At 40.4% G+C, this 27,717-nt stretch overlaps 1 protein-coding gene across 3 annotated transcripts; it reads right to left on the bottom strand.

The window, feature by feature from the left end:
• Nucleotides 1-516: 516 nt before the first annotated feature.
• On the bottom strand, nucleotides 517-13,004 carry anxa1.1.L (annexin A1 gene 1 L homeolog). Of its 3 annotated transcripts, none has more exons than XM_018238962.2 (13): nucleotides 12,864-13,004; nucleotides 8,044-8,126; nucleotides 6,992-7,082; nucleotides 6,570-6,664; nucleotides 6,351-6,464; nucleotides 6,131-6,221; nucleotides 5,578-5,657; nucleotides 4,683-4,739; nucleotides 3,316-3,409; nucleotides 2,145-2,240; nucleotides 1,896-1,954; nucleotides 1,383-1,505; nucleotides 517-814 (listed from the first exon to the last, which is right to left on the bottom strand). In XM_018238962.2, exons 1-13 carry the CDS (start codon nucleotides 12,892-12,894, stop codon nucleotides 752-754), a joined length of 1,077 nt encoding a protein of 358 aa, XP_018094451.1. In that variant the 5' UTR covers nucleotides 12,895-13,004; the 3' UTR covers nucleotides 517-751.
• Nucleotides 13,005-27,717: the final 14,713 nt, after the last annotated feature.

The raw sequence follows: 27,717 nt of genomic DNA, 5'->3' as shown, positions 1-27,717 counted from the left end.
GCTGTACCGAGCTACTTTAAAATGTTCTGAACTGCTTGTGAATGTTGTGACCACAACACCGTTGTAGCCCCTTTAAAGGGCACCTATTGTCACCTGTTAAAATATTAATATTATAATAGAGCCCGCACTCTGGTTGGAGGTAACAGTAGCTTTTTCTTAAAAAAAAAAAAAAAAATTGGCCCCTGCCATAGCTAGGATACTTGCACCGGGAGGAAGCTCCCAGAATGAGCGGCCATGTAGGTAAGAGCACATGCACAAAACTCACTTATGACATCACACGTATGCGCATAATGAGCAAGTTGCAGCATTCGCTTTTTATGTGCATGTGTGTGCCCCAACGTGGCTTTACTGTGTTAACATACATGTCTGTGAGCCATATGACGCGGCTAGCCCTGCATACTCTAGCATTCACAACCAGTGAAACGATTATATTATATGGTCTTTTCAGAGAGAACCCCTAAAATGGTATATTACATATTTAAGATACAGCATATAGACTTTTTAGACACAACTTTATTACATTATTTTGTTTTATTTGAGATTACAAAAATGTTTTACAATAGAAGGCACCAAAGGCAAAAACTGGGTAGCAATGGGTACAGTGCATTTTGCATTGTAAATAAACAACTGCAGTAGCCTTATTTTAGTATTTGTAACTCGACAACAAGTTATTCTAGGCAAAGCTCCAATATAACAAATCTAGAACACAAAATGGAATGTATACAGTTTCTCCTTGCAAAATAGAAGGATTTCAGTTATCAGATCCACACATGGCCAACATAATGGTTTCATAATCGCCTTTGAGTTTCTCTTCCTATAAAAACAAAAAGCATAATTTAGTATGTTGCAAAGCCAATCTGCACAATTTATAGCAATGCAATAATAGTTTTATTGAAAGTAGCTTATACTAAACAAGATTGTGCCACATTTACATGTTGCATCACCAGGCCCGGATTTGTGGTGTGGTCACAAAGGCCTGGGCCTAGGGCATCAAATTTTGAGGGGCCCCCCAACCGCATCTAGATGAGCACTGAGGAGCAGCGGTGTGTGCATGTTTACGGTCACTAGGACCCGGCAGCCGGCGCATGCACTTGCGGGGGGGTGTGGCTGCTCGTGTTCCCTGTGCGGCCTATGGGAGCCAAAAAAGGAAATCTGGCCCTGAGCATCATAGCAGTTTGCTACAGAATTATAGAATGTACTTCCATTGTCATTACATAAGCACATCAGGTGTTGCAAGCTTAAATTTACGACAGCAAAAATGTCCAGAACATCCAGTTCCAACGAGCAGAGACATGATCAGAAATTAGCTGTATTCAATGATCTGGTTTTGATTACATCCCTCATTGCACGCAAAAACATACTATAAGAAAATGAGCACATACCATGATAGCCTGGCGGAGAGATTTGCCATAAAGTCGTTTATAGCAGGTTTTGATTTCGTTTAGGTCAGTTTCAGATCTGGAAACTAGCAGTCTAATTAAAGCATTGTGCCGAGTTCCTGATCCCTGTTAAATTAAAGCAAATAAAATCAATAATAATTAAGCAGATAGAACATAAATGTAAACTGTCAAGATTTCTCTATGTTTGACATTTTTGGGGATATTGGCACATGTATCAGAACATAGAACAGGTACAGATGGCTCAAACTTAGTCTTGACATCACATGGTACACCATTCATTTAAATGGAAAAAGTTGGGATACCAGTCTTTTTCAATGGAGGGCCCAATTGTCTAGACATAGTTTTGTCTATCTTTAGACAACACCAATGTTGTGTTTTCTCATGATACTTGTATAGGTGTGCAATAGACCGCACAACACCAGAGTACTTATATCAGCATGAAAATAGTGTTAACAAAATAAAATCATAATAGACAGAAATACAGTAAACACGTACCTTCATGGCCAGATAGAATCTTTCAGCAAAGTAAGCGGGTTTAGAGCTAGCACATTTCACTGCAAATACAAAAAAACATTCATAGATCTAAGCTCAAAACAAAAATTAATCATTCACAGTCTTTAATGAACTGTATACATATTAAAGGATCATGTAGGGCAAGGAGTTATGCAGAGTAATTAGCACAACCCTGGGGCCGCAGCTAATTAATAATGTTTTTTTTAAATAAAGATAACAGGAATACCTTACCTATACTCATTAAGCTTTTTTCAAGATCTCCTTTCATCTCAAGATCAATGGCCTTGTTCAGATCATTTTTGCTGTATCTTGCATATCTCTGTAAAACTGGGGGGGGGGGAGAAAATTGAAATGTTGTCAGTGGGGAATGACTCAAATTGCACTATAAGATCTGGAATGTAATCAAACCAAACTCACAATGGTATCCAAATAAAAGTTGGACTTTCACCATAAATAATTTGCAGAAACCTAACCCCATTGCTTTCCCTTAAATAGAAACACCAACTTGGACACTGCAGTAATATCCTCTGAGCATTATTTGCAATTGGCTCATTACAGAAGTAGTTCATGTGAAGTGCTGTTTATATGTCTGTGTTTATCTAATTCATGGTGACACATATAAAGTCCGGCAAGTGAGAATATCCAAGTATGTGGAGACAGATGAATTCCTGTATATCTTTCTTCTTCAGCGTAAAGTGAACTAGGCTGACATGTAGTACCTATATGCCCCAGTAAGGGCAGAGACACACGGGGAGATTCAGGGAGATTAGTCACCCGGTGACAAATCACCTTTTCTTCGGGGTGACTGATCTCCCGTGAACTGCTGATGGCATTCTGAGCGATTCATTTTCCTAAGTCGCCCGAAGTTTGTTCGTGAGGCACCTTCGGGGCGACTTCGTAAAACGAATCGCTCTGAATGCTATCCTGCTGCCGATTTTCATTCTAGCTGGCGGGAAGGCAGTTCGGGAAGATTAGTCGCCGCAAAGAAGAGGAGATTTGTCGCCGGCCAATTAATCACCCTGAATCTGCCAGTGTGTCTCTGCCCTAAAGCTGGTTTTATCTGTATTATATGTTTTTTTGTAATTTATAGATTTAGCAAAACACACCCCATCAGGGCAAAACTAAACACCAGTCAACCAAAAAACAGTTTAGGAATCATATACCCACCCATTTACAGTATGTTCCTATACCATGTATAAGAAACTTGTGGTGAAATTCCCTCTTTGGCATGAAGAAGAAACTTGTGGTGAAATTCCCTCTTTGGCATGAAGTTGCAAGCAAAGACCTGTCATGTTCAGCTATACACGAACCAAGGCAATTAGTGTGTAGAAATATAAATGTACTAAAGCTCATTCTAACATGTTCAAACATAGCAGAGCTGAGTAGACATCAAGGATGTTACCTTTCTGAATCTGTGGGTAACTTCTAGTAGTTAAAATGTTGATGAATGTAGGCACATCAGTTCCTTTCCTCTTCTCTCCAGCTTCGTACAATGCCTACAATATGAAGTAAATCCAAGTTGTGATTACATTGATTAAATATCCTCAGAACCAGTGTTGCACTCTATAACTAGCCAACTATTCATAATATTATTTTAAAACAGAGTAGCACGTCATCAGTCACCCTCTATAGATGTATATCCATAAGTGCACCCTGCTCCACCTTGCTCCTATACCACATACTGTATATTGAATGATCTAGCTAGACACTTGTTTATTCAAGACGTAGAGAGATTAAAAAGCATATTTGAGGAAAGGAATAATATACTTTTCTTTCTATAGCCCCTAAACTTTTATAAGCAACATCCACAGACGCAGCTAGGACAATAATAAATACAGGTATCGAACCAGTTATCCAGAATGCTCAGGACCTGTACATTAAATAAATCGAACAGGCTGATTTTGCTTCAAATAAGGATTAATTATATCTTAGTTTCGATCAAGAATTATTACAGAGATAAAGAAAATAGTTTGGATAAAATGGAGTCTATTTCCGTAGTTTGGAGTTTTCTGGATAACGGATCCCATACTTGTACACTGAGCATCATTACCCAAGTAATGCTAGACTGCTAAAATGTAACTAAGCATTTTAGTTCCCCCCTTGCCTATATGGTTGTGGATGCCCAATTCCTGAAAAAAAATGAATTAGGATTGATTTTATGAACAGGGAGGGATGAACAAAATTCTCATGCTCAAGGCACACAATTAGTGGATGAAGAAGGGTGTGGATAAATCCATGAGGGAATATGTATTTTAAATGTTTCCCCGCCTCCCACATATATCTTTGTGTTACTAAAACGCAAGAGCCATGAATATCCTGAAAATGATATCCTCATAAACTGTGCTAATGATGTAATTAGTTATAATCTCTGCTAAGTGATATCATCTGTATCACATGACTCGCTAAAATGTGTGTAATATAAAGAATAATGCACAACCTGTTAACATTTTAGAAGGCAGTTTGGAGTTCCATGGCTTTTATAAAGGCATCTCCTTGGTGACTTATAATATCCTTATATGTTACATGGGGGTATATTCTCTATATTATGATAGCCTAGCTGAATTCAGATTGGGCTTGTTGATAATACTTTGTAACTGAAGCAGTTGTTCCTAATCTATGAACCAGACCCCAAAAATTAGGTCTCATTGCCATTCAATGGGGTTCAACAAGATGCCTTTAATATAGAGAACAACTCTTACAAATGATCAGAAAGCATTTATTGATCACATCTTGTTGATTGCTACGGTTCACTGCAACTGTTATTCTTACCCTGGCATCATTATCAGCCTGGTCCTCATTGATACGTGCATCCTCATTCCGCTCCCCCTAGGGAAACCAACATTTATTACACTGCAGTTAATTCCAAATAGGAATATTAATTTTTTTACAGAACAGTAGTGATGAGCGAATTTATTCGGCAACCACGAATTTGCGGCGAATTCCCACTATTCACCGCTGGTGAATAAATTTGCGAAACAGTCACGAAAATTCACCGGCATCCAAGAAAATGGACGCCAGCATCCGTTTTTTTGGACACCGGCGCATTTTCGCCAGCGAATGTGCCCCATTTCCAAAAGCGTACAGTGTCAAAATAAAGACGCCGGCGCCGTTTCACAAATTTTTCACCTTTTCGCAAATATCGCACAAATTTTCCGGCGACACGGGACAAATTCGCCCATCACTACCTGAGGACAGTTGTAAACTTTAAACTTGCTTTCTTAACATACAAACTGTTTGGATACACCCACATTTACATTTTTTTACTTCTGCTTAACTTGTATAAATGATCGGTGATTTATGGGCTGGGGCCCTGTAAGTGTTTTTTAGGTGACAATAGGTGGTCCAATTACAAAACTAAGGCAGAAATTAAATCCCAGTCTCAAGAGCATTCGTATAAGTTGGACAACCCAGAAATCAGTGTATCCAGTCAACATAAAGAAGGCAAATGTCAGACTTGGTATTATGGGTTATTGAGCTATGGCAAATAATGCCTCTGTTTCTACAAGGCCCAGAAAAAATAAAAATCAACAACTGTCTAACTTTAGTTAAATTATTCATACATACAGTGGGACATGAAGAAACCATCGTACATATCCATTTGAGATATCTTGCATAACAGTAAAACCGAATTGTAAATGAGTGATAGTAGAAACCTTAAATATACCTTAGCAAGTGCAAGGAGAGTCTTCTGGAAATCTCCTGATGTGTCACCAGCAATGTCCTTTGCAAGATCCTTTTTGAATTCTAATGGGAAAAAAAATGTTAGTGGTTCATACAAAGGTAGACTAAACTAACGTTCTCCCTAATGTATGTATTGGAGAGATCTGGCTGCCTGGTAATCCTATGTGTGTATGATCTGGCTGCCTGGCAATCCTGTGTGTGTGTGACCTAGCTGCCTGGCAACCCTACATGTTTGGGTGTGATCTGGCTGCCTGATAATGTGTGTGTGACCTAGCTGCCTGTTAATCCTATGTGTGTGTGTGTGACCTAGCTGCCTGGTAATCCTATGTGTGTGTGTGATCTGGCTGCCTGGTAAGTGTGTGTGTGTGTGTGACCTAGCTGCCTGGCAATCCTGTGTGTCAGATCTGGCTGCCTGGTAATCCTATTATCACAGTTCATCGTGTCAAGATAACCTATATATATATATATATATATGTGTGGCTTGGATTTATATGTTAATCAGTACACCATAAAAGTGACTCGTATTTTTCAAGTACCTTCTTTGTAAACCTTGTTAATTTCTTTAATTTCAGAATTGGTCCGTGATACCAAGATCTCAATCAAACGATCCTCATCTGTTCCAAGGCCCTGGGGGGTAGGGTGAAAGAAACATAAAATATGTATAAATGCGACAGCACAGGTATAACATCTACACAACTAATGTAAGCAACGTATCCTACAATAAACCAACATAGTTTATATCCAACCAATATTTACCTTGATGGCACCCCTCAACTCATGAGCATCATACTGGGCTGGAGTTTTGAGTAAACCAAGAACAACTTCCTCCAGGTGACTTTTGAGGCACTTCTTCAAAGCATCATCTAGTGTCTGTAACCAGACAAATAATCAAAATCTTTAGAAGCATCTGCTAAGTTTTCATTTCCACATTAGCCAGCTGCTCCAGGTTTAGACAGTCACAAAAGCTTTCATTACCTTCCCTGTTAATTGTTGATAAGCAGCTCTGATTTGCTGTCGTTCAGAGTTGGTTCTTTTTGTCAGAATATCAATGATGGTTCCTTCATCAACACCTTTATGCCAAAACAAGATACAGAAGAACTGGTATAGAACCATTTTTGCTACATGCACAAGTGAAGGCCCTTTTATACTGATTAAATTCTAAATTTACAGTATACAAACACAACCATTTTGGCTGATCTTTACTTACTTTAATGTATACAGCCTATGGTTTTCCCAAGTACACAAAGTGATATCCCAACACTTACTAACAGACAGACAACATTGTTTTGTATTTGTATTTATAGCATAGGGATAGGTAGATGTGGAATCAATTTGGCCAAAAAATGGTGATTGTCTAAATGTTCAACAAAACGACTTCTTGCACTTAAATTTCCTACCTTTTGCTTTAATGGCTTTATCCAAGTTTGCTGCATCGGCTGCAGCATTGAATCCAGGATTTGCTTTGAGAGATGGGCCAGATTCTTCAGCCTATGGGAATACAGTAATCCAAGATGAAATGCTCTGCAGCAATGATTGCTTTTTTTCAACAGTGCTCATAACTGGAATGAACTACACGAACAGGACACATAGGACTGACCTTACAGTGATTATTTTCTTTCTTTCTTTATTTTAAGATTAGTGGGTGCTGGCAGTAAAGCTTTAATACAACCCACATCAATTTCCTTTATCGACTATTAAATCAAAATACTGTAGCGTATTATACAGCATGTATGTATGTAAACAATGTCTGTTTGGCTCTCCAATTTGGCCTTAATAATAGCAGATATAGACTGACAATACCAGGATTTTGACTCAACAACACTGCCAGAAAGCCAGCAACCCTTGGGTTAACTGACTATACAGTAGATGTATTGAATGAATGTAAAATGCTATATATACAAAAATAAGATGATGGTAGGCAGATAGGGTCACCGACGCATTGACCTTCTAAGAGAGACCTGCTGAGCTGAAAGTCTGGTATAAGCAGTCTAAAAAGTGCCAGTAACTCAAAAAGCACTAAAAAGAAATGCATGTAAATTGTAATAATGTGCTATCTTCAATATATTAGAATGGCAAATCAAGAAAAACAGCAAAAAGCAGAATACCTGCTATTCAATCTTTATTGTGCATTCCACACGACATGTTTCGGGCAGCAAGGGCCCTTTCTCAAGTGATAATATATTGAAGTTAACCCTGTGGTTGCCTGTGACGGAGCACCAGTGCAAATCAAGAATATCCAACCAATGCTGGGTGCATGTGTGTTACCTTTAAATGTAATAATGTGCTATGACCACTCTGAATATGCTTGCATCATCTCATATTTCGATTTTAGATCTTTTTGCTCTTAGATTTAGATCTTTATGTAAGATCATAGTGATGCTTTTCAGTTCTCAGTCAGGCTGTATGCAAAATGGAGTACTGTACCCATCATGTATCTGATTTAACTTACAGTGCATGGGGGATGACCTCCACTTTCCATGAAGGAAGCCTGAGCAAGGAATTCCTGCATAAAAGACATGGTGATGGTTGTTTCTGTGAAAAAAAAAAATATTTATTACAGAAGTCTGTGTGAAATTAAAAATATTTAACGTTATCCTCCATATAAATCTTTGCAAAATCAATTAAAATAGATTAAAATAGATTCTTGCTACTGATTATGCCCAGACTCTAGTACAGTATGACAAAGTTAAATAAAATTGGCTCGCAATTTTGAACAGTATTCTAGCTAACAATGGCCTCATTATGAAAATAAAGTCAGAGAGAGAGATGGAATCAGTTATCCAGCCATCCATTATGCAGACGTTCCAAAATGTTTTTCTTTCGAGATATCTGTACAAGACTCAAGGGGATGTTGTAATGACTTCTCCCAGTATATGTGTGGGTGGTTAGGTGTGGGTAATTCTCAGATGCCAGTTCTTATCAATACCTGTTGTATCAGCCAATAAAATGTAGTATGTTTCTCATATATTGGTTACATTCTACATACAGTATAATGTTAACTTGGGGTCGACTTGGTGTAGAGAGCAGCTTTTAGAATAAAAAGTGTACCTGTTACATTGAGCTCCACCCATAACTGCACAGCTAATTTCAGTAAAACTACCAGTTTAATGTCATCCTAAATTCCCTAGATGACAAGCTATTCCACAATTTTCTATTTAACCAAAGCACTTTAATCCTCTAAATTGCTGCAGGTAAGGATTTGTGCTTTGCTTGTTTAAATAATTAAACAGAATAAAGAGTGGTTGTTGGGTAAGTCTGGACATTTCCATATCAACAATTTGAAAAGTTATGGTTAGTTCGGTTTTGTCAAGTTCTTGCTTCAGTCTATTGTCTTGTGTGCTTGACTCATATGATTTGCTAAATGATGCATGTGACTTTGCAGAACACACTTATAAATGTTCCTTCAGTTGAACATTTAAATCCCTTTACATATTCTGCATTAACCTTTAATGTATGTGTATGTAACAGACTGCACTTCGTTGTAACCATACACAATATATCTGAATGCTTACTTGTTATCATGTGGCAGAGTTTATCAATGAAGCTTGGGGGAAGGTGTTATAAAGTAAGTCAACCCCAAAATAATAACGTGCCTAATAAAAGAAAACAGAATTCTAAGCAACTTCTTAATATATATTTATTAAACATGTTCAGTGCTTTTACAGTTATTTGTGAACACAACTGTTATTGAAAGCAGCATTTGCCTAAATACTGGTTACAATGTCACAGAAGTCTTAGTTCACCAGCAAAGACAGGTCTGTTAATCAACTGCCTTGTCTTACATTGAATCAATAGTTTGAGCCACCAGGTCAGAGAATAGAGAGTGGCAGACACTACTTACAATAGCAATACATATACAAATAACGTACAAATTATTGAAAATTTGTAATTAATTTATATTGCAATGTTGCTTAAAATTATGCTCTCTTTTATTAGGCAAAACATTTTTTTTTTTTGGTTGTCATTCCCTTTGAAGAAAAAGTCACCAATCATTGTTCTTTTATGCACTTTGCATACTGCTTTGCAGGTTGGCATGGAAGAACCAGCACTGCCTGCTTTTAGAGGTGCTGTATTCAGAAGGGTGTGGGGGCTGATAGATGGGTGTCATTTTGCATCACCACTAGGCAATACTAAATGACTCTGAATGCATTTTTATTTGTGCACGGGCATGAAGAAAGACAGCATGAGCAATACATTCTGGTTATTACCTAATCTAATGGAGGAATATAATAAGTGCCATTAACAGAAGAAAATATTGCGAAATGCAAACATTTTTCCCTTTGTGCAGACAGTGTATATTTAATGTTTTGTGAAATTCCCCATAGGTAAAATCATTGCAAAATGCTATTTTTTATTCTGCACATTTTTATAATTGAATACCTTCCCCTTTACTGCTTAGTTGCCACCGCACCCCTTCAAAAACTAAAATCCCTAAGATCTACAGTGAGAGGGAAAGATGAATGAATCCAGCAATGAATCTGCCCCACAGCAAGTGGAACGGACATCTATTTCGTTTTAAGGCATACAATGACAACCATAGAGTGCTGCAACTTTAAAAACAGTAACTTTACTTAAACCCCCCCCAACCACCACGTTTCATGCCTCAATTACTTATTGTGTTATTTACCACTGAAGTACCAAAAACCTGTATATCTGGTTGAATTAAAAAAAAAAATCATTCTGAGCACAAACTAGAACACAAATCTTATTTCAAAGTAAAATTATATGACAAATAGCATACTTAACAAATAAAACATTACTACACAAAGTAAAATAACAAGAACAGTGGCTCTAGATGACTAGTATTGAAGAACACTGCTGTTAAAGAGTTAAAGGGAGATCTGGCTGCTCCGCTGCAAATCTGCTTTGAGTTGGCAAACCAAGTTTCCTGTGACTCATGTTAGCATGGGGTTTAGCAACTATTGGAAATAAAAACAGGGAGTTGATTTTTTTTCCACTCTCTTTACATATTAATGTCAGGTATAATAAAAGTACTGGATAGCTTTATACAATATGATTATTAATAAATGAGAAAAAAAATAAAAATGGATGCACAGGGTAAAGAAAAAAACGATTGTATTAGTGACTACTCAGGATAAAGTTTGATTTGATTTTACAAGGGTGAGAAAAGGAAATGTAAAATGAGCTTTCTGTTGCTAAAATGTCATGGAGGGGGGGAGAGACTCACCTGGAGGAGGACAGGGAAGAGTCACTAGTGGATGTTACAGAGCAGCAGGCTGGAACGCTTGCACTGTGCTTCAGTTTTTAATGGAGTAAACCACACCTAGTAAGAGAACTTTCTTCTGCACTCCCACTGATTGGCTGGCAAGGAAAACAGTCGTTTTGGGCAGGGAGTTATAACACATTCCTTCCAGAAGGAACTGGAGGGTTTTCTAGTGTTGTTGGTTACACAGCAAAGTCACACTCATAGGAATACAAGAAAATAAATCTCTTTTCATATACCACATCAGTATTCAGACAAAAACAAAAGGGTTCAGCAACATGCAAAGAGAATGGCAACTGTAATCTCAGGAGGTAATGTTAAGGATAGTGATGGGCGAATTTGCGAAACCACTGTGGCGCCGTTTCGTGAATTTTTTGCCGTTTCGCGAATTTCGATGGAAATTCGCGAATTTTCCGGCAAAGTGAAACGCCACAAATTTGCCCATCACTAGTTAAGGATCAACTAAATCATTTTCAAACATGGTTTGCGTTAATTTATTCTTTTTTGCATGTTTACTTATGCCCCTTCCAGTTCCTGTGCAATACTGCCAGATTATACCCTCTTCCATTAAAGCCCAATCAAAGCTCCAACATCAAAATTTTGGTTCCCCTTAAAGAGGTTGTTCGCCTTTGAGATAACTTTAAGTATGATGTAGAGAGTGATATTCTGAGACAATTTGTAATTGTTTTCATTTTTTTTTATTACTGAAGTTTTTAGTTATTAGGAGTTATTTATGAGGAGTTATTTAGCTTTTAATTCAGCAGCTCTTCAATTTGCATTTTAAGCAATCTGGTAACTAGGGCCCAAATTCCCCTAGCAATCATGCATTCATTTGAATAAGAGACTGGAATATGAATAGGAGAGGGAAGGGACTGAATAGAAGGATCAGTAATAAAAAGACAAAAAAATACATTTGTAGCTTTACAGAGCATTTGTTTTTTTAGAAGGGAGTCAGCGACGTGGCGACGCCTATTTGAAAACTGCAAAGAGTCAGGAGAAAAAGGCAAAAAAAAAAAACTATAATAAATAAATAAATAATGAAAACCAATGGAAAAGTTGCTTAGAATTGGCAGTTCTATAACATAATTAAAGTTATCTTAAATTTGAACCACCCCTGACACCAGAAGTTAAACCTATTTTTACATCTATCAGAACATTGTCTTTGCACGTTATTTATAATTTTGCCAATAAAAGTATTTTTCCAATGCTTTTACCGATTCCCCATGTTCCTTTACCTTTATGCAGCAGTAGTCTGTTAGCATAAGAAACGGTTACCTATAGGTGACTATTAATATAAATTAATATTTTTTTAATGTCCAATCAACCTCAAAATAAAAATGTGCCTAATAAAAGAAAACATAATTCTAAGCAACTTTCCAATATATAGTAATTAAAAAATGTCATGTGCTTTTAAAGTTATTTGTAAAAACGATTGCTATTGAAAGCAGCATTGGCTTAATTCCTGGTTGCAAAAGTCTTAGTTCCCCTTTTAATGTGAATTTATTGAAATACATGAAATACATTTTCTGTGCACAGTCTTAGATACCACTTCAATTCTAGCTTGGGCGCTATCTTCAAGGTGTTTGTATGTTCTCCCTGTTTCTGCATGAAAGGCACTCCAAAAACAGGCAGGTTAATTGGCTCCTGATAAAATGATGGCCCTAGTGAAAGTGATAGGGACCTTAGATTGTAAACTCTGCTAGGGCAAGAACTGAGGTGAATAATCTTTAATCTCTGTATAAACTGTTAACTATTAACTGGGTTCCTGTTATTTTAGGGGTCCAATTTAAATCATACAAAATGCAAAGTGCAAAAACAAAGAAATAAAGACATAAACATGTAAACATGTACAAATGTAATTGAAAGTGGTTAAGAATTACATTTTCTTTCATTAGGGAAATAACAGGTTTTGGGTAGAAATCTCCCTTAAGCTATATACAGTAGTTGTTTTACATCCCAGCATTTAGATTTTTATCACAGCTTTTCTTGCAGTGCATTTTGTGGTTAAGTAAAAGTCACAAAGAAGGACTAATAAAGAGATTTACCTTTGTACTTCCCGCAGAAAACACTCTCCATGTAATTCTAGTTAATGTTGAGGGATCAGTGAGTTAATTGTGAGTTGCTGAAGTACTTTAGTAGTCAGGGTAGTATTGTTTAGTAATTATTATGCTAACCCTGCAGTATATTACTAATGCTTTGGTTTTTGGTTTAGTTCAACAAAGTTTTTTGTTAATTGGAGCACAGCTGTCATAATGCACCACTCTTCTTTAAATGGAGCAGCTCCAGATTAATTTAACAGCAATTACTAAATGTTGCCACATGAAAGAAGTTTAATGCTTGCTGTTTCTTTGGGTAGCAGTATTAAGATATGGGAAAAATCTCCCATTAGTACCCTTCCCGGGGAAACCTTTGTGCATGCAGGATCGTTTTCCAACACCATACATTACTTACAGATATCACATTGACCACATTACTACCGTATCCCAAAAAATATCAAACTTATATTAGAAGATAAATATGAAGGATAGCCATCTGGAGTTCTATAAGTCACTTGATCCCTGTGGAGGTCTATATTGCCTCCAAAGGAGTTGGTCGGGTTTGGGGCAGATTGTAAAGGCGAGGTCACACGTGACGTTTTTACGTTGCGTTTTTAAAAACGTGCAAACAAGTGTAAATACAGTATGCGCAAAATGAAGCCCTATTGAAAATAATGGAATAAGCACTATAGTAATTCCCACGGGGCGCTTGCGAGACAACACCCGCTCGAACGTGCGTTTTTAAAAACGCATGGTAAAAATGGCAGATCTTACCTCATCCTTAGTATGTTTGGTTTTAGCAGGGAATGTGCAGGCAGTTTTTGGGGGGTTTATTTGAACTAACTGTTTTCACCCCCCCTTTTTTTTTTAAATGGGAGCCTCATTCTTCTTAGTTGGCAGGGCGACAGAATGTCATAAAGACCTTTGCATTTATATTTTACAGCAGAATCCATCAACAGATCATAAGGAAGTAATACAATAAATGGGAAGATGTTTAGAATTGGTCTAGTAACTGATAGCAACCAGTAGCAGGTTGTATTCACTGATTACCTGTTTAAAAGCAAACTGAGTTGTTATAGGCTACTACTCCTGGTGCAAAGCTTTTATATCATTATCATGTTCTGTATGGCTGACAATGTTCACTTGCTGCTTTATAACCAACTTAACAAGATTAAGTAACAATGGCATTTAGAGAAAAATTGATTATAGCACAAGCACAGGAAGGTCATCATGTGAAATCATAGCAGCATATCTGCTTTGGCTCTGTATTTGAATGACTCTCTGGGTACCAAAGAGATTGATTCTTGGATTTGGGCGTATTTTGGGAAGCATTATTTTTTACATGGATATACATTTGGTTTAAGAACTATAAACATGAGAATAATTGTCAGAAGTACATCCCCTGACTGGTTGAAAAATCTGTGCATGGCTGCTATGGTAATTTAGACCCTGGCAACCAGATTGCTGAAATTGCCAATTGCAGAGCTGCTGAATAAAAGCGAAATAACTCAAGAGCCAAAAAAAAAAAAAAAATTAAACCGACTGCAAATTGTTTCAGACTATGGGGGAAATTTACTTACCTCCAAAAATCCGCCAGCGTTGGCTTCGCGCACATCGCAACACTTTGCCAGGCGTAAATTCGCCTGGACAACGCTAATTCACGAAGATCGGAAGTTGCGCACAGGGTACCGAACGCTTGCGAAGTTGCGCTAGCAATAATATGATCATCAGTTCGAAGTTAGCATTGGCTAATTTGCATACTGTGTGCAGTTAAAGTCCAATGGATGTATATGTTGCAGCAAATACATTACACTACACAAGGGAACCTTAATAAAATAAAACATAGCGTGTTATATTGCCATACACATGTGCCCACTGTATAGTTTAGGTGCCATTTGTTAGGAAATGTAGGGGGGAAGAAGGGTACCCCAAAAAAAGATTTACAATCTTTTTAGCCTATCACCCTGTAAAAAGGAAAAGACGACAGTGTATTTTCAAATTTTCAAATTTTTGTGGACCAAGTCCTTTCTACTCTATTGCACTTCGCCTGGTCTGAACTGGCGAAGTAAACTATGGCGCAAGAGGTTCAGGAAAATCTCAGTGAATTAGCGTAGTTACGTCCATTCGCCAGTGCGAAAATTAGAGTGCGTTAGAGTGCGTTAGAGTGCAAAGTAGCACAACAGTCTATCTCCTTCGCTAGCAAATTTACTCCAGGGACCCTTAGTAAATCGGGGAAGGGGCGAAATGACGTCATTTTCGCCAGCATTAGCCACTTCGCCCTTTAGTAAATTTGCCCCTATCACTCTCCACATCATACTAAAAGTCCATAGGACCAACTGGATGCCTGTGATTTTTTTATTCCAGTCTGTTAGAGTACTTTTTTCTGTGAAATTTTTATTTCAGATGGCAAAAATGTTAACTGGACACAACCTGTTGTTGTTCTCTAAACTCTAATAACTATCATTTACAAAAAATATGTGTTGGCTAAGAACAGAGTTATAATGGAGAAATGAGTTATAATTAAGTCTCTGCAGTGTTGCCAGTAACGTAACTAGAGGGGGGCAGGCCCTGGCGCAGGACGTATGCTATTTTCGCCCGGAATCCACGTGGAGCCTTACCACATTGGCCCTCGTGGAGAGCATTTTGGGGGATATCAACAGTTATTTTAATGGTTCATAATGAATACAGATTTGTATGGCTTGTGTTGTCTTGTACTGTGGTGCTGCTAGATGTGGGCTGTGTTCTAAAGTCACTTACTACTGGTACAAAGTTCTAATTGCAAAAAACAAAAAGTAAGTTGCCTTGTTTTATAGTCCAAAATTTCATGCTATATCATATGTGCAAAGTAAAATAGTGTACAAAGAGAACCTGGTCAACCGCATGTTTAGTTTTCAATCACAGCAATGGTCACATTGTGACTATGCACAAAACAAAGGCAAAAATGCTTTATTTATAGTGTGCTTCAGCAATACAAACTTGCAAAACCTGTTAATAGTAAAAACATGATATACATACGTAGCCTTGCTAAAGCTTCACGTTGTGGAGGGAAACACACGTCAGCAGATACAACCGGACCCCATTATGTGATTCCAGGCTATGAAGGTGAGAAACAGTGCTAGCATGACTGAAGGGTGCAATGGAAGCAGCTAAAAGGAGGGTGAGATTGTGTGTGAGTCAGATGATAGACTCAACCCTTATTAATCAGAGCTACATGTGGCTCTGAATATTTACGTATCCTTTATTGAGCAAATTGTGTTTTATGAGCAATCCTTTTCCAAGCATATTCAATTACTTCCGCTATGTGGATGATGTGTTCTTTACCTGGCATTGTAATGAACAAGAATTGATAGAAATAAGTGAGATAGTGAACACATTACACCCGACTTCGAAATTTACTTTACAGTACCAGTCGAATGCATTTTTTGGATGTAATGGTGATTAAAGACGGGGATATCCTGAAATCAGATATATATAGAAAACCAACAGATAAAAATAATTTGCTATATAGTAGCTTCCACCCTGATAACACTAAAACGGTTTACAATACAGCCAATTATTGAGAGTAAGGAGAATCGTGTCGGAAGATGATGTTTGCAATACTAGATTGAATGAAATGGCTCACTGTTTTATTGAAAGAGGCTACAATAGGACCTAGTGGAGTCACAAAAAAATAAAGTTATGTCCTTAAATGAGAAGATTTACTTATTAACAAAATGTAGAGTAAGAATAACAACAGGATCCCCTTTATTTCTACCTGCAATGCCAATTCAAATCATATTAAAAGCATACTACACAAACATTGGGAGAAATTACAAAAGGATGTAAAGTTTGGCAAGATTTTTGATGACATACCACTGTGTTCATATAAGAGGTCTCGTAACCTAGGTGATATACTGACAAAGGTAGAATTGTTAAAACCAAAAGTAATACAACCAACATTTTTCAGCAATCCAAGAGTAGGAACATTCCCCTGTTTGTCCTGTGGGTGTTGTAATAGATCATCAAGGTTACAGCATTTCGGCACATGCACCACCACAGGTGTAATTTACATGTTAAAATGTCCCCATGGAAAGGCATACGTTGGTAAAACCAAGAGAGAGATAAGAATCAGAATTGGGGAACATAAAAGAACAATTAGTAATTGTGATCTAGAAAAAGAGAAGTATGTGACCCCAATAAGTAGGTATTTTCAGATACAGGGATATTGACAAGTGGTCAATGTACCTCCAAGAGGGGGGATTATATAGTGAATAAAGTACCCCCTCTTGTAAAATATAAGGATATTTTAAGTTACCGAGGAGTTTCATGACCTTATAAAAACATGAGGCCGAAGGTTATATACAGGTCATGGAACTCCGAGGTAACTTCTAATATCCTCATATTTTGCAACTGGGGGTACTTTATTTATTATAATACACAAGTTTCAGTGAGTCATGTGACAGAAATGACATCAGAACTCACCGTTTATAACTGATGACATCAGAACTCACCGTTTATAAGGATATAATTTACAAGATATTCATGGCTTTTGTGTATTATAATCGCATATTACTGCAGAAAGAAATTATGTGGATAGATAAATTGAACACCATGGCCCCAATAGGATTAAACGAGGACCTACATTTTTCCTGTTATTTTTGAATTACTGATGTGCCTTCTTTAAGTAATTGTAAGTCATAGTGATGTGCAATGACCCCAAATTGGGAAATTCAATTTATTCATATTGTGTTTATTTTCACAGTCACTTCAGTACTTGTGGACACTTTTATGCACATGTTGTCACTATTCAGGTATTGTAATATAATGTGTCACGGTATAATGTCAATATACAATGTATCACCTTGCATATAATACTATGTATCACTTTGCATATAGACTAATGCTTAAATGCACCTAGTGATGTCACGTAATTAGAGGGGAGGAGTATTCCACCTGTGTTTGGAATTACACGTATGAGAGCACTTGATAAAGGAGATTGCACCTCCGAAACATTGTGTGGGGATTTCAAAAAATCACTAAAGAATTAGCACATTTGCTGGAGTGTGTGCCATCAAAATCAAAATAGAGCACCACGAGACAATTGCAGCCCTCTTGAACTATTGCAAGTACTACATGTGGCTCTAAACCATGGGATATTCTGTTAATACTTTTAATTACTTAAGCATTTCTGGGTGCCATGAAAGCTGCTAAAGGGGGGGAAAAGATATGAGAGCGGCACCATATGCTTGTCCCTAAATGATAACAATATATGCGGCTGTAGACCCTGGGACGCTCTGCCAAATGCTTTTAACTATGCACTAGATGTTTTCTAAAATTCTTCATAACCTGGCCCACAAAATAATCTTCATTATGTCTGGGGCATAATTGTGGAGTATTTTTCTCTACACTAATTAAGCTATATATTTAAAGTAATCTTTTCAGATTAATGTGGAGCTCCACGTGTGTATATACAATTGACTGTATTAAGAGTATAATCGGGGGATGCACTTTTCTTTCCCCCTTTTGGGACTGTTTTTAACATGTGTGAAGCAGTTGAACTATAACTCCCTTACACTGTGATGCTTCAACCCCAACAGATATGAAACAATGCATATCACGGGGGATATACTGTTATAAATTATGTTCTTATGCTTTTAATTGAGTATCATCATCATCTTCTGATTTTGTTTTCCCCTAGTTCTGTTCTGTGAAAGCATGTATGTGTGATATACCTGACTTCCGCCATCTGTTAGGGGGTTATTTACTAAACTCCAAATGCAAAAATGTGTGATCAGACCTGTCGAGGTTGCATATAAGTCAATGGGAGAAGTCCCAATGATTTTTTGATGCGTTGGGTTTTGTGCAATACCCCAAAGTTTTCAGAGTTTTCGGGCATAAAGCATAAGAAATCTGAGTTTTTGGTTGAAAAATCCGAAAAAATTGTGAAAATCGGATTTTTTTTCGCTCAAAGCTAATTTTTGGGAAAATGTAATAATAAATAAGAGCAAAACACCTGAGCGGATTTGATCAGAGTTTGTAGCAGAAAATGTTGAGATAAAATCGGACTTTGATAAATAACCATCTTAGTCTTTCCTTGTTTTCATCCAGAATACCCTATTTCCCCCCTTTGGTTTTAAAGGATATGAACTTGTATTAAACTGGCCATTCCATTTGTTGAGGTTGCCAGTTGAGCAGATCCATGTCCATTCTCACCCCTCATTGTGCTAGAACTGTGCTAAACAGTTGATTGAGAATGGCCTACTATGGTCCATTGCAGTCTTAAATTTTAATAACATTGGGCAAGGTGCCTCATAATACTGGTATATATAACTTACCCTGTAAAAGCAGTGGTCCAGGTGCAGCAGCCCCAGATTCTCAGCTCCGGTGGTGGAAAACCATCAGCAATACGCTCAAAGGGGGACCTCCATGCACTCTAGGAAATACACAGGGCCACAAGTATAAAGTAAAAACCACTGCTTATTTAGATTTAATAAAATACATTTCACCATTGGATATGCTCACTTTTTAATTAAATCTAAATAAACAATGTTTTTACTTTATAGTTGTGGCCCTGTGGAGTGCAAGGAGGTCCACTTATGAGAGTATTGTCATTTGCCTTCATATCCAGCTAATATCGGAATAACTTATCAGATACATTCAGGAGCAGCATCATTTTGAGCCTATACATGAGCTATTGGAATGCAGACATGTTGACCAAACAACATCTGTATAATTATTAAGCTGACAAAATATACCTACACCAACTTTAAATTTTAATGCATACGAACATGTATCTCCAAGTACAATTATGATTGAAAAAGTGTAAACAAACAGAATAAATTCTGGCTTTACACACAATAAATACAGTCAATGACACACAAAACCCACCCTGACACTCAAAAAAAAAAAGAAAGCAAACGGTTACAGAAATACAACCACATTTAGGTACACACACATAAAATGCCTTCAGTGAATAATTTGAGGCATATTCATGATGTTATAAAATGTTGATATGGACTTCACAAATTATAAGACTTATTTAAGCCACAAATAAAACAAAACAAAGTCAGCCAAGCAAACCTCATTGAGCACTGAAGCAAACTGATCTGACTGTCTTAATTTCCACGAGATTAGTATCTCCTTGCTCTATGGAGGCTATACATTATTAAACATTCAAGTCCTGAGCATCAACATTTCACAGTAGCATCAAACTGAACATAACAAAGCTATTTGGACTCATCTAACCAACATTGAGCCATACTACTATGGAATCAGGTAAATGTGCTTTTGGGGTGTGTGTGTGTAGATGATAGATAGACAGACGGATAGATAGATAGATAGATAGATAGATAGATAGATAGATAGATAGATGATAAATAGATAGATAGATATTGCAATCACCATTTTGTAGATATATTTTTCAGACAATAGTCATCAGTAAGGCAGTAATACTGAATTATAATACTGAAGTCAGCAATACAGTGTAACAAGCTGTTTACAAAGAGCTGCTTAATAGCATGAAAATTACATAGAGGAAAGTTTGGCTTATGTGTTTAACGGCTTCCCTTGCTTGCCTGACTCATGGGTTTGTAATTTGGAACAAAAGGGAGTGGAGTGGAATATTTTGTTAAGAAAAGATCTACAGCTATAGTAATCTTGTTTGCTATTAAATTAATGTATATGGTAGAAGGCTGGGATCTATAAGTAACATGCAGTGTTACCAACTTTACAAGTAAAAAAAAGTAAAAAGCATTTCTATGTTCTCTTTGACTTTGCATGTAACTAAGTTTATGGGCCACATCAAGCCTATTCATTATGCTAAATGTATATCCTAACCTACTATATATAGCCTAACCTAAAGCATTAAATGTTACGATGCACCTGAAGGAAGAATGTAATAAACGTTGTACAGAAATAATCACATTCCACAATGTTTACTTACGCTGTTCTCAGACTAGAAATTGTAAATGCCCTTAAAATGTCTACTTTTAATGGGTTCTTAATGGGTTTTCAGTAAGATGTTTTATTACATAAACCATGCACCTGATCAAACAAAAAATCATCGGTTCTTTTTTCTATGTAGCTGGCACTTTGTAACTTCTTCAGACAATTTATTTATTGGTGGAGAAAGGGTTAAAATCTAAGTGTGCTAGACCATTTAGTGGGAATCACAGTGGTTTATGAATAACTATACGGGGATAATTGTATTAAAGATCAGCAAACAGAGACCGTCACACATGAGAGTTTGTTTCGTAAGGAATCCATAAATCTACCGGCATGGTTTGAGGCTGTGGGAGGCGACCCATTTTAAAAAAGACAAGCAGCTAGTGCCCTGCTCAGACTGAAACCTAGTGCTTTATGCATTTGTTTAATACAAAGGTGCAGGTCTCTTGAATGTCTTGAATCTTATAGGCAGAGAACTGAAGCAGGAAAAAGGGTCACAAAGCTCCCAAGCCTGATCCCTGCACCTGATTTCTGCCTCTGTTTCCTGAGTCCTTACCTGTTCCCTGTTCCTGCTCATGTCCTGCCTGGTTCTTTGCTTTGTGCCCATGTTCCCTGCTTCAGTCCCCTGCCTGATTTTAATAAGATTTCCTGGTATTGACCTTGGTCTGTTATTGGACTTTGCTTCTGTCTTCAGTCTGCCCCAGACTTTGGCCTGTTCCTCTGACATTCCTTGTTTGCCACCTGTCAAGACCATCTGCCTTTTTTACGGGCATGCCATTGCTAGCTGCCTGCCTTTGACCACTGGACTGGTATTAGGACTCGTTATCTCTTTATGCGTGCTCAGACTTTGTTGTATCCTTGTCTTTCATTAGATCTTCTTTTCTTCATTGCAACTAGTCTGTTGCCTTTCATCATCTCAATTACATGCACGGCCCAGGTTATACAGCACATAGGCTCCAACCTGCCATCCTCACACTGGATGTAGTACCTGACAGTAGCTCTTGCCCAATGACTTGAGATACTGACTTAGAATTGGCAAAGCCTTTGCTGTGCTTCTGAAAGGCAATAAAAAAACTTGAATGGACGTGCATCCGCCTGTCTGTAGTCATACCCTGAACAGGGAAGCTGGAGCATGTAAAGTACTAGCACTTGAAAAATGCTGCTGTTTCTATAGAGAGAAACTTGCTCTACCACTATAAAATATTTTGTATCAAGGTGGAAAAATACTTTACACAGGTGTCACCTGTGATTCTCAACCAGTGTATGAGATAGATTAGAATTCCCACTATAGATAAAGTTCATTATACATAGGATTATTACTTTAAAAAGTGCATGTGGACATCTCTAAACTGGCCAGCGGCTGCCACAGTGGAGGATAGTTAACTAATTATAGTTTCAACTTTGACTACTCATCTCCTGATGTCCCCTACCTAATGCACATAAAACTAGTATAATACAACAACAGTTTTTAGTGCCATGGAATGATAGTGCTATATTATTCTCCTCTAGCTGTACTGAAAGAATTTATGTGTCTCCAAGGAAAAAAGGATGGTAGTCCTATGATAAGACAGTATTTTACCATGGAATCCTAGATGGTGTTTATTTAGCTAATTCCAGGGAAAATTATATGGTAAATGAGAGGAAACCATACATTTACACATGACAGCTAATGCTAAACAGTCAAGGCTTCCATTAATCTTTAACTCTGACACTTTCATACAACTAAAGGTTTTTAGAATATTGTACAATTCTGATGCAGGAAAGAGTATAGGAGCACTTAGATTAGGCACATGTGCTGGAACTGAAATGATGTTCCTTCTGAGCATTGCTATGATGTGCTAAAAATGTTTTGGTGCCCCCATGTTTGGGCAGCAACAGTGCCAGGACTGGATTATTGGACTGCAACACCACCATTAGAAATCACGGGGCCCCGTACAACAATATTTTCGGGGCCCCCTGGGCCCGCCCACCCTGGTGACCAAGCCCTGCTCCAGACCCTGCCCACTCCACATCACAGTTAAAAGACCACACAGACATCAGCGCTAAAAAAGTAACCCCCCCACACACACAAGTTATAAAAAGCTATTGAAGGTCAGGGTCCCCTTATAAGTTTTAAAAAAAAAACATTGGCATTTACGGCTGGCTGCAGGTTTCGGCGCTCGCGAGGGGGGCCTGGCTCTTTCAGAACTGCAGAACTGCTGCACTGCCGAGACACTTGTCCCCCCTGGCCCCGCTGATGGCGGTCCTGCTGGTCTGTGCTTCACAGTAGAGACTAGTGCATTTAGGAACATGCCAAGGGATGTCTGACACATAAGAGTTAAATGGTTCATTCACTAATATCAGTGCCAAATTTCACAAGGGCAGAAATTCATTGTAAACAGCCAGACATTTGCTATCACTATCTAATCTGCAGTAAACTGGTCTGAGATATTCTGCTATAAGCACTGGTAAAGTTTAATGTATGCATGAGTGAATAAGCCCTTCAATTTAAAACTACACCCACTCTCCTTTAGGGCACATTTACTAAAGGAAAGCAATGTGCCAATTTTACCCACAATGTAGCCGGCTACGCCAAGGTATAAAGAATGCATCTGACATTATGTTAAATGGAGGGGAGGAGGGAAATGCCCAGTAGTGTTCAGTAGAGTTCTGCATGGAATGATGAAGAAAATAAAATATAATGTATTTTGAAAGAGCTGTGCAATCACTGAAGCAATAAAACATTCAACGTTCTATGTTCCTTTCCTTTGCATTCCTGTCTCACATACTCTGTAGCACTAAGTTTACACAGGGCCCTGCTGCCATGAGGCAAGTTGAGATTGTTTCCTCCTGGTAACTTCAAGAACCGAAATTCCGATTTATAAACCAGAATTTCAGGTTTTCTAGTGCAGAGAGTGATATCAAGTGAGCAGCCCTCCAGTGCTCCCCTCCAACGCTGAAAAGTTGAGCACGGGGTGACAAGGGGGGGGGGTATCGTTAAGACTGCCTCATGCAGCACAGAGGCCAGGATCACCCCTGAGTTTACAACACATAGCCTGACTAGACGGGAATTTGCTCAACACTAGATCATTAACTCCTGCAGCCACAAGATTTCTTTGGTGTGTCTCAAGTGTTGATCCTTGTATTGCTTAGCCACACCCAATCATGAAAAAAAAACAGTAATTAACTTAGAGATGATATTTTCTTAACTCTATAGGGGCTCCCAAAAAACACTGTACACCTCCCAATAATACTGTAAATTTCAAACGGAGAAGATGCTAAGATTTTCTTGATCGATGACTACTGCAATTGTCGCTTTCCTGAAGCTGGCCATAGAAGCAAAGATCTGATCGTACGAATCGAGGATTCGTACGCTTTTCGGACCGCGTGTGGAGAGTCCCATTTTTCGTCCGGCGGAGATCGGTCATTTTGTTGATCGGGCAGGTTAAAAGATTTCTGTCGGCTGCCGATAATATCTCTGCATGTATTGCCGATCGTACGATTTTCAGAGGGAGACTGTCACTAGCTTTTGGTCAGACATAACTAGGGATGGGCGAATAAATTCGCCATGGTTAAATTTGCGGCGAATTTCTGCGTTTCGCCGCGGGCGAATTTTTCGCAAAATTGCGCCAAAAATTCGCCACGCGACTCGTTTCGCCGCGCGTCGAAATTTTCGTCGCGCGACGAGCCGCGACGCCGCTAATGCGCGTCAAAACAAAAAGACGCGCGACAAACTGAACGTCACCCACAGCAGCCAATAAGATGTGAGCCATCCCTGAGCCATCCCACTGGCTATATAAGGAGCTGCAGAGGCGGCCATTACTCGTGGCGTTTCTGGTAGAGGTAGAGAGAGCAGGATAGTGAGAGATTTGTGTGTGATTTAGCTAGTGGAGTTTGTGTAGAGAGCTTTTATTTTTTTCTGAGTCAGTGCAAGTGGAGGTTGTGGATTTCAGTTTACTGTTTTCCCTCTTCTGCTTGCCTGCTCACCACCCAATAGCCCTTTTTAGGGCTAACTGTCTTTGTCTTTGTCTGTGCTGGTGTGTGTACTCCTTGTGGGTGCACACTTCTGCTGAGGGGATTTAGTTGAGGGTTTTATTTTTTTTCTCCTTTCCTTCCCCGAAATATCCAAACCCCCCCTTATATATATTTTTTTTTTTTTAAGTTTAGTTGCCCAATATGACGGGCCGTGGGAGAGGGGGAGGGGTGCTGGTGGTGGTGGTGGTGGGAAGAAGGGTGGGATAGGGAGGGGTGGCCGAGGAAGAGGCCGTGGTGCTGGCCGTGGGCATCCAACCCCACAACAGCCCAGCCCATGTGCCATGCCCAGTCTGGGCACTGTAAATCAGTGGCAGCACAAGCTGCCATCAAAGCAGCTGCCATCACAGCAGCAGCTGCAACAGCAGCAGCTGCAACAGCAGCAGCAGCTGCAACAGCAGCAGCAGCTGCAACAACAACAGCAGCAGCAGCCGCAACAACAGCAGCAGCAGCAGCAAATGCCACAGCAGCAGGTGGCTTTGGGTCGCAGTGGGGCAACTGGCACACGTAGGACTGTGCCAGATTTTTTTGCCACTGCTTCGCGACCCATACGCTCGCAGCAGGCAGAGGCAGTGGTAGACTGGCTGACCCAGGCTACCTCGTCTGCAGCGGGCACCAGTGAGCGGCAGGAGGTGGCATCACCTGCTAGCTCAGTGTGGGATGACACCCCATCCCTCTTATTTGATCCTGAGGTGGACTTGGGCCCAGACACCCAGGATCTTTTTGATGATCAGGCAGGAATGGGGGGGGGCATTCATGTCTGATGAAGAGGAGGAGGTCATGTCACAGCCCACATCAGTAGGGGATATTGGGCAGGGTCCCCTTATGGCAGGGCAGCAAGTTGCTGGTGTGGGGTCAGACACCAGCATGCTGGATGTGGGTATTGATGCCATGTATGAGGCAGGGTCTGGTCTGGGGGAGGATGATGACAGGGACAGACCCTGGGAGCCGGCTCCAGAGGATAACAGCAGCAGTTCAGGGGGGGAACTGTTTGTTGTTGATGAGGATGAAGAGCCGGCTCCACCGACCACTGCTAGGGGGGGCAGGCAACAGGGCAGCACTGCGCCTAGGTCCAAAGCCTATGGGCGTACGGGTGGGGACCATCCCCAACCCTCCACAGCAGGCAAGGCAGTGGCCCGCACTTCAGCAGTGTGGGCTTTTTTCACGTGCCATGCAGAGGACCAGGCAGTAGCAGTGTGCCAGCTCTGCCGGCAGAAGGTTCGAAGGGGGCAGGCAGGGTCACATATGGGAACATCAGCTTTAAGTTCCCATATGAAACGTCATCACAGGATGACGTGGGAGCAGCACCAAAGTGGCAGGGCACCGGGTGGCAGTGGTGCTTCCTGTCCACCTCCTCCCATTCCTCAGGGAAGAGGTGCTAGCTCCCCAGTCCCTGCAGCAAGGGAAGAGGATTCTGGGGCTCACAGTCGGAGGCAGCCACTGTGTAGCTCAGCCTCTTCTGCAGCCTCCTCCTCCTCAATGCGGCCCCTGTCCCGCCAGGTTTCCATCCCCCAGTTCCTCACCCGCAAGACGCCTCTCTCCCCCAGCCACCCCCAAGTGCAGAGGCTTAATGGCTGCCTGGCAAAGCTTCATGTCCTCAACCTTGTGGTGCAGCGCTTCCTCAAGAGCTACCAAGGGTTGGGTGACATGCTGGAGAAGGTACGTAGGGTATGTGCCCATTTTCGCAGGTCCCCCACCGCCAGCGCGTCTTTGGCACGGATGCAGCGGCAGCATAGTCTGCCACCCCACCGGCTCATCTGTGACCTGCCGACGCGCTGGAATTCCACCCTGCACATGGTGGAGCGCCTCGTAGAGCAGCGCTGGGCGGTCAGCAATTACCTGCTGGAGCACAGTGCCAGGGGTACTCAGGGGGCGGATTTGGGGTACTTTAGTGCAGAGCAGTGGCAGCAAATGAGGCAGCTCTGCCAAGTACTTGCCCCCTTTGAGCAGGCGACACGCTTTGTTAGCAGGGACAATGCGTGTCTTAGTGATGTCATACCCCTGGTGTTCCTCCTCAAGCGCACGTTGGATGGGCTGCTAGAGGAGGGTGACGTGCCTGAGGAGGAGGAGGAGGAGAGTAGGCCCCGTAGGCAGGCAGAGGGGGCTGAGGAGGAAATGGTGCCCGATGAGGAGGATGAGGGAGAGGAGGACTGGGTGCCTGCGCAGCATGGGGAGCAGGGCACATGCCACCCAACCACCCCAGCTATTGTCCGCGGCTGGGAGGGTACAGAGCAGGGGCAGGTCGAGCCAGATGACCTGCTGCATCTGGAGGGCAGTCAAGAAGAGGTTGGTCGGGGGCACCTTTTTACATGGCTGCCCATATGCAGACTTGCCTCCGAAGTGATCCCCGGGTCTGTTCTATCAAAGACCGGGAGGATTATTGGGTGGCTACTTTGCTTGACCCACGGTACAAGGGAAAGGTGGGGGAGTTCCTTGTACCCAGCCAGAGAGAGAGGAGGATGGGTCAATTGAGGAAGGCTCTGTGCTCAAAATTAGTGGAGGCCTTCCCCCAGTCTGACACTTCTCAGGCCTCCACTACTCCACACACCCAGCAGAGACGGGGGCCTAGCAGCAGCAGCAGCAGCAGCAGCAAGGGCGGAGATCTCATGGGTGTGTGGAAGAGCTTTTTCGAGCCTCAACGGCCAGCAGCAGGCCCAGTCAGCACCCAAAGCCACCACCAGCAGCGGGTGGAGCATATGGTGGCTGACTACATGGGGTCAGTCAGCGTGCAGGATGCCATTCGCCCTGATGATGACCCCATGCATTATTGGGTCTCGAGGCTCGACCAGTGGCCAGAACTGGCACAGTACGCTCTGGAGGTGCTGGCTTGCCCCCCTGCCAGTGTCCTGTCAGAGCGTGTCTTCAGTGCCGCAGGTGGGGTGGTCACTGAGAAGCGGACACGGCTTATCCACTGGCAGCGTGGATAAGC

Source organism: Xenopus laevis, chromosome 1L, assembly GCF_017654675.1.
Source record: "Xenopus laevis strain J_2021 chromosome 1L, Xenopus_laevis_v10.1, whole genome shotgun sequence".
NCBI classification, from domain to species: domain Eukaryota; kingdom Metazoa; phylum Chordata; class Amphibia; order Anura; family Pipidae; genus Xenopus; species Xenopus laevis.
This window is presented reverse-complemented; position numbering and strand designations above follow the sequence as displayed.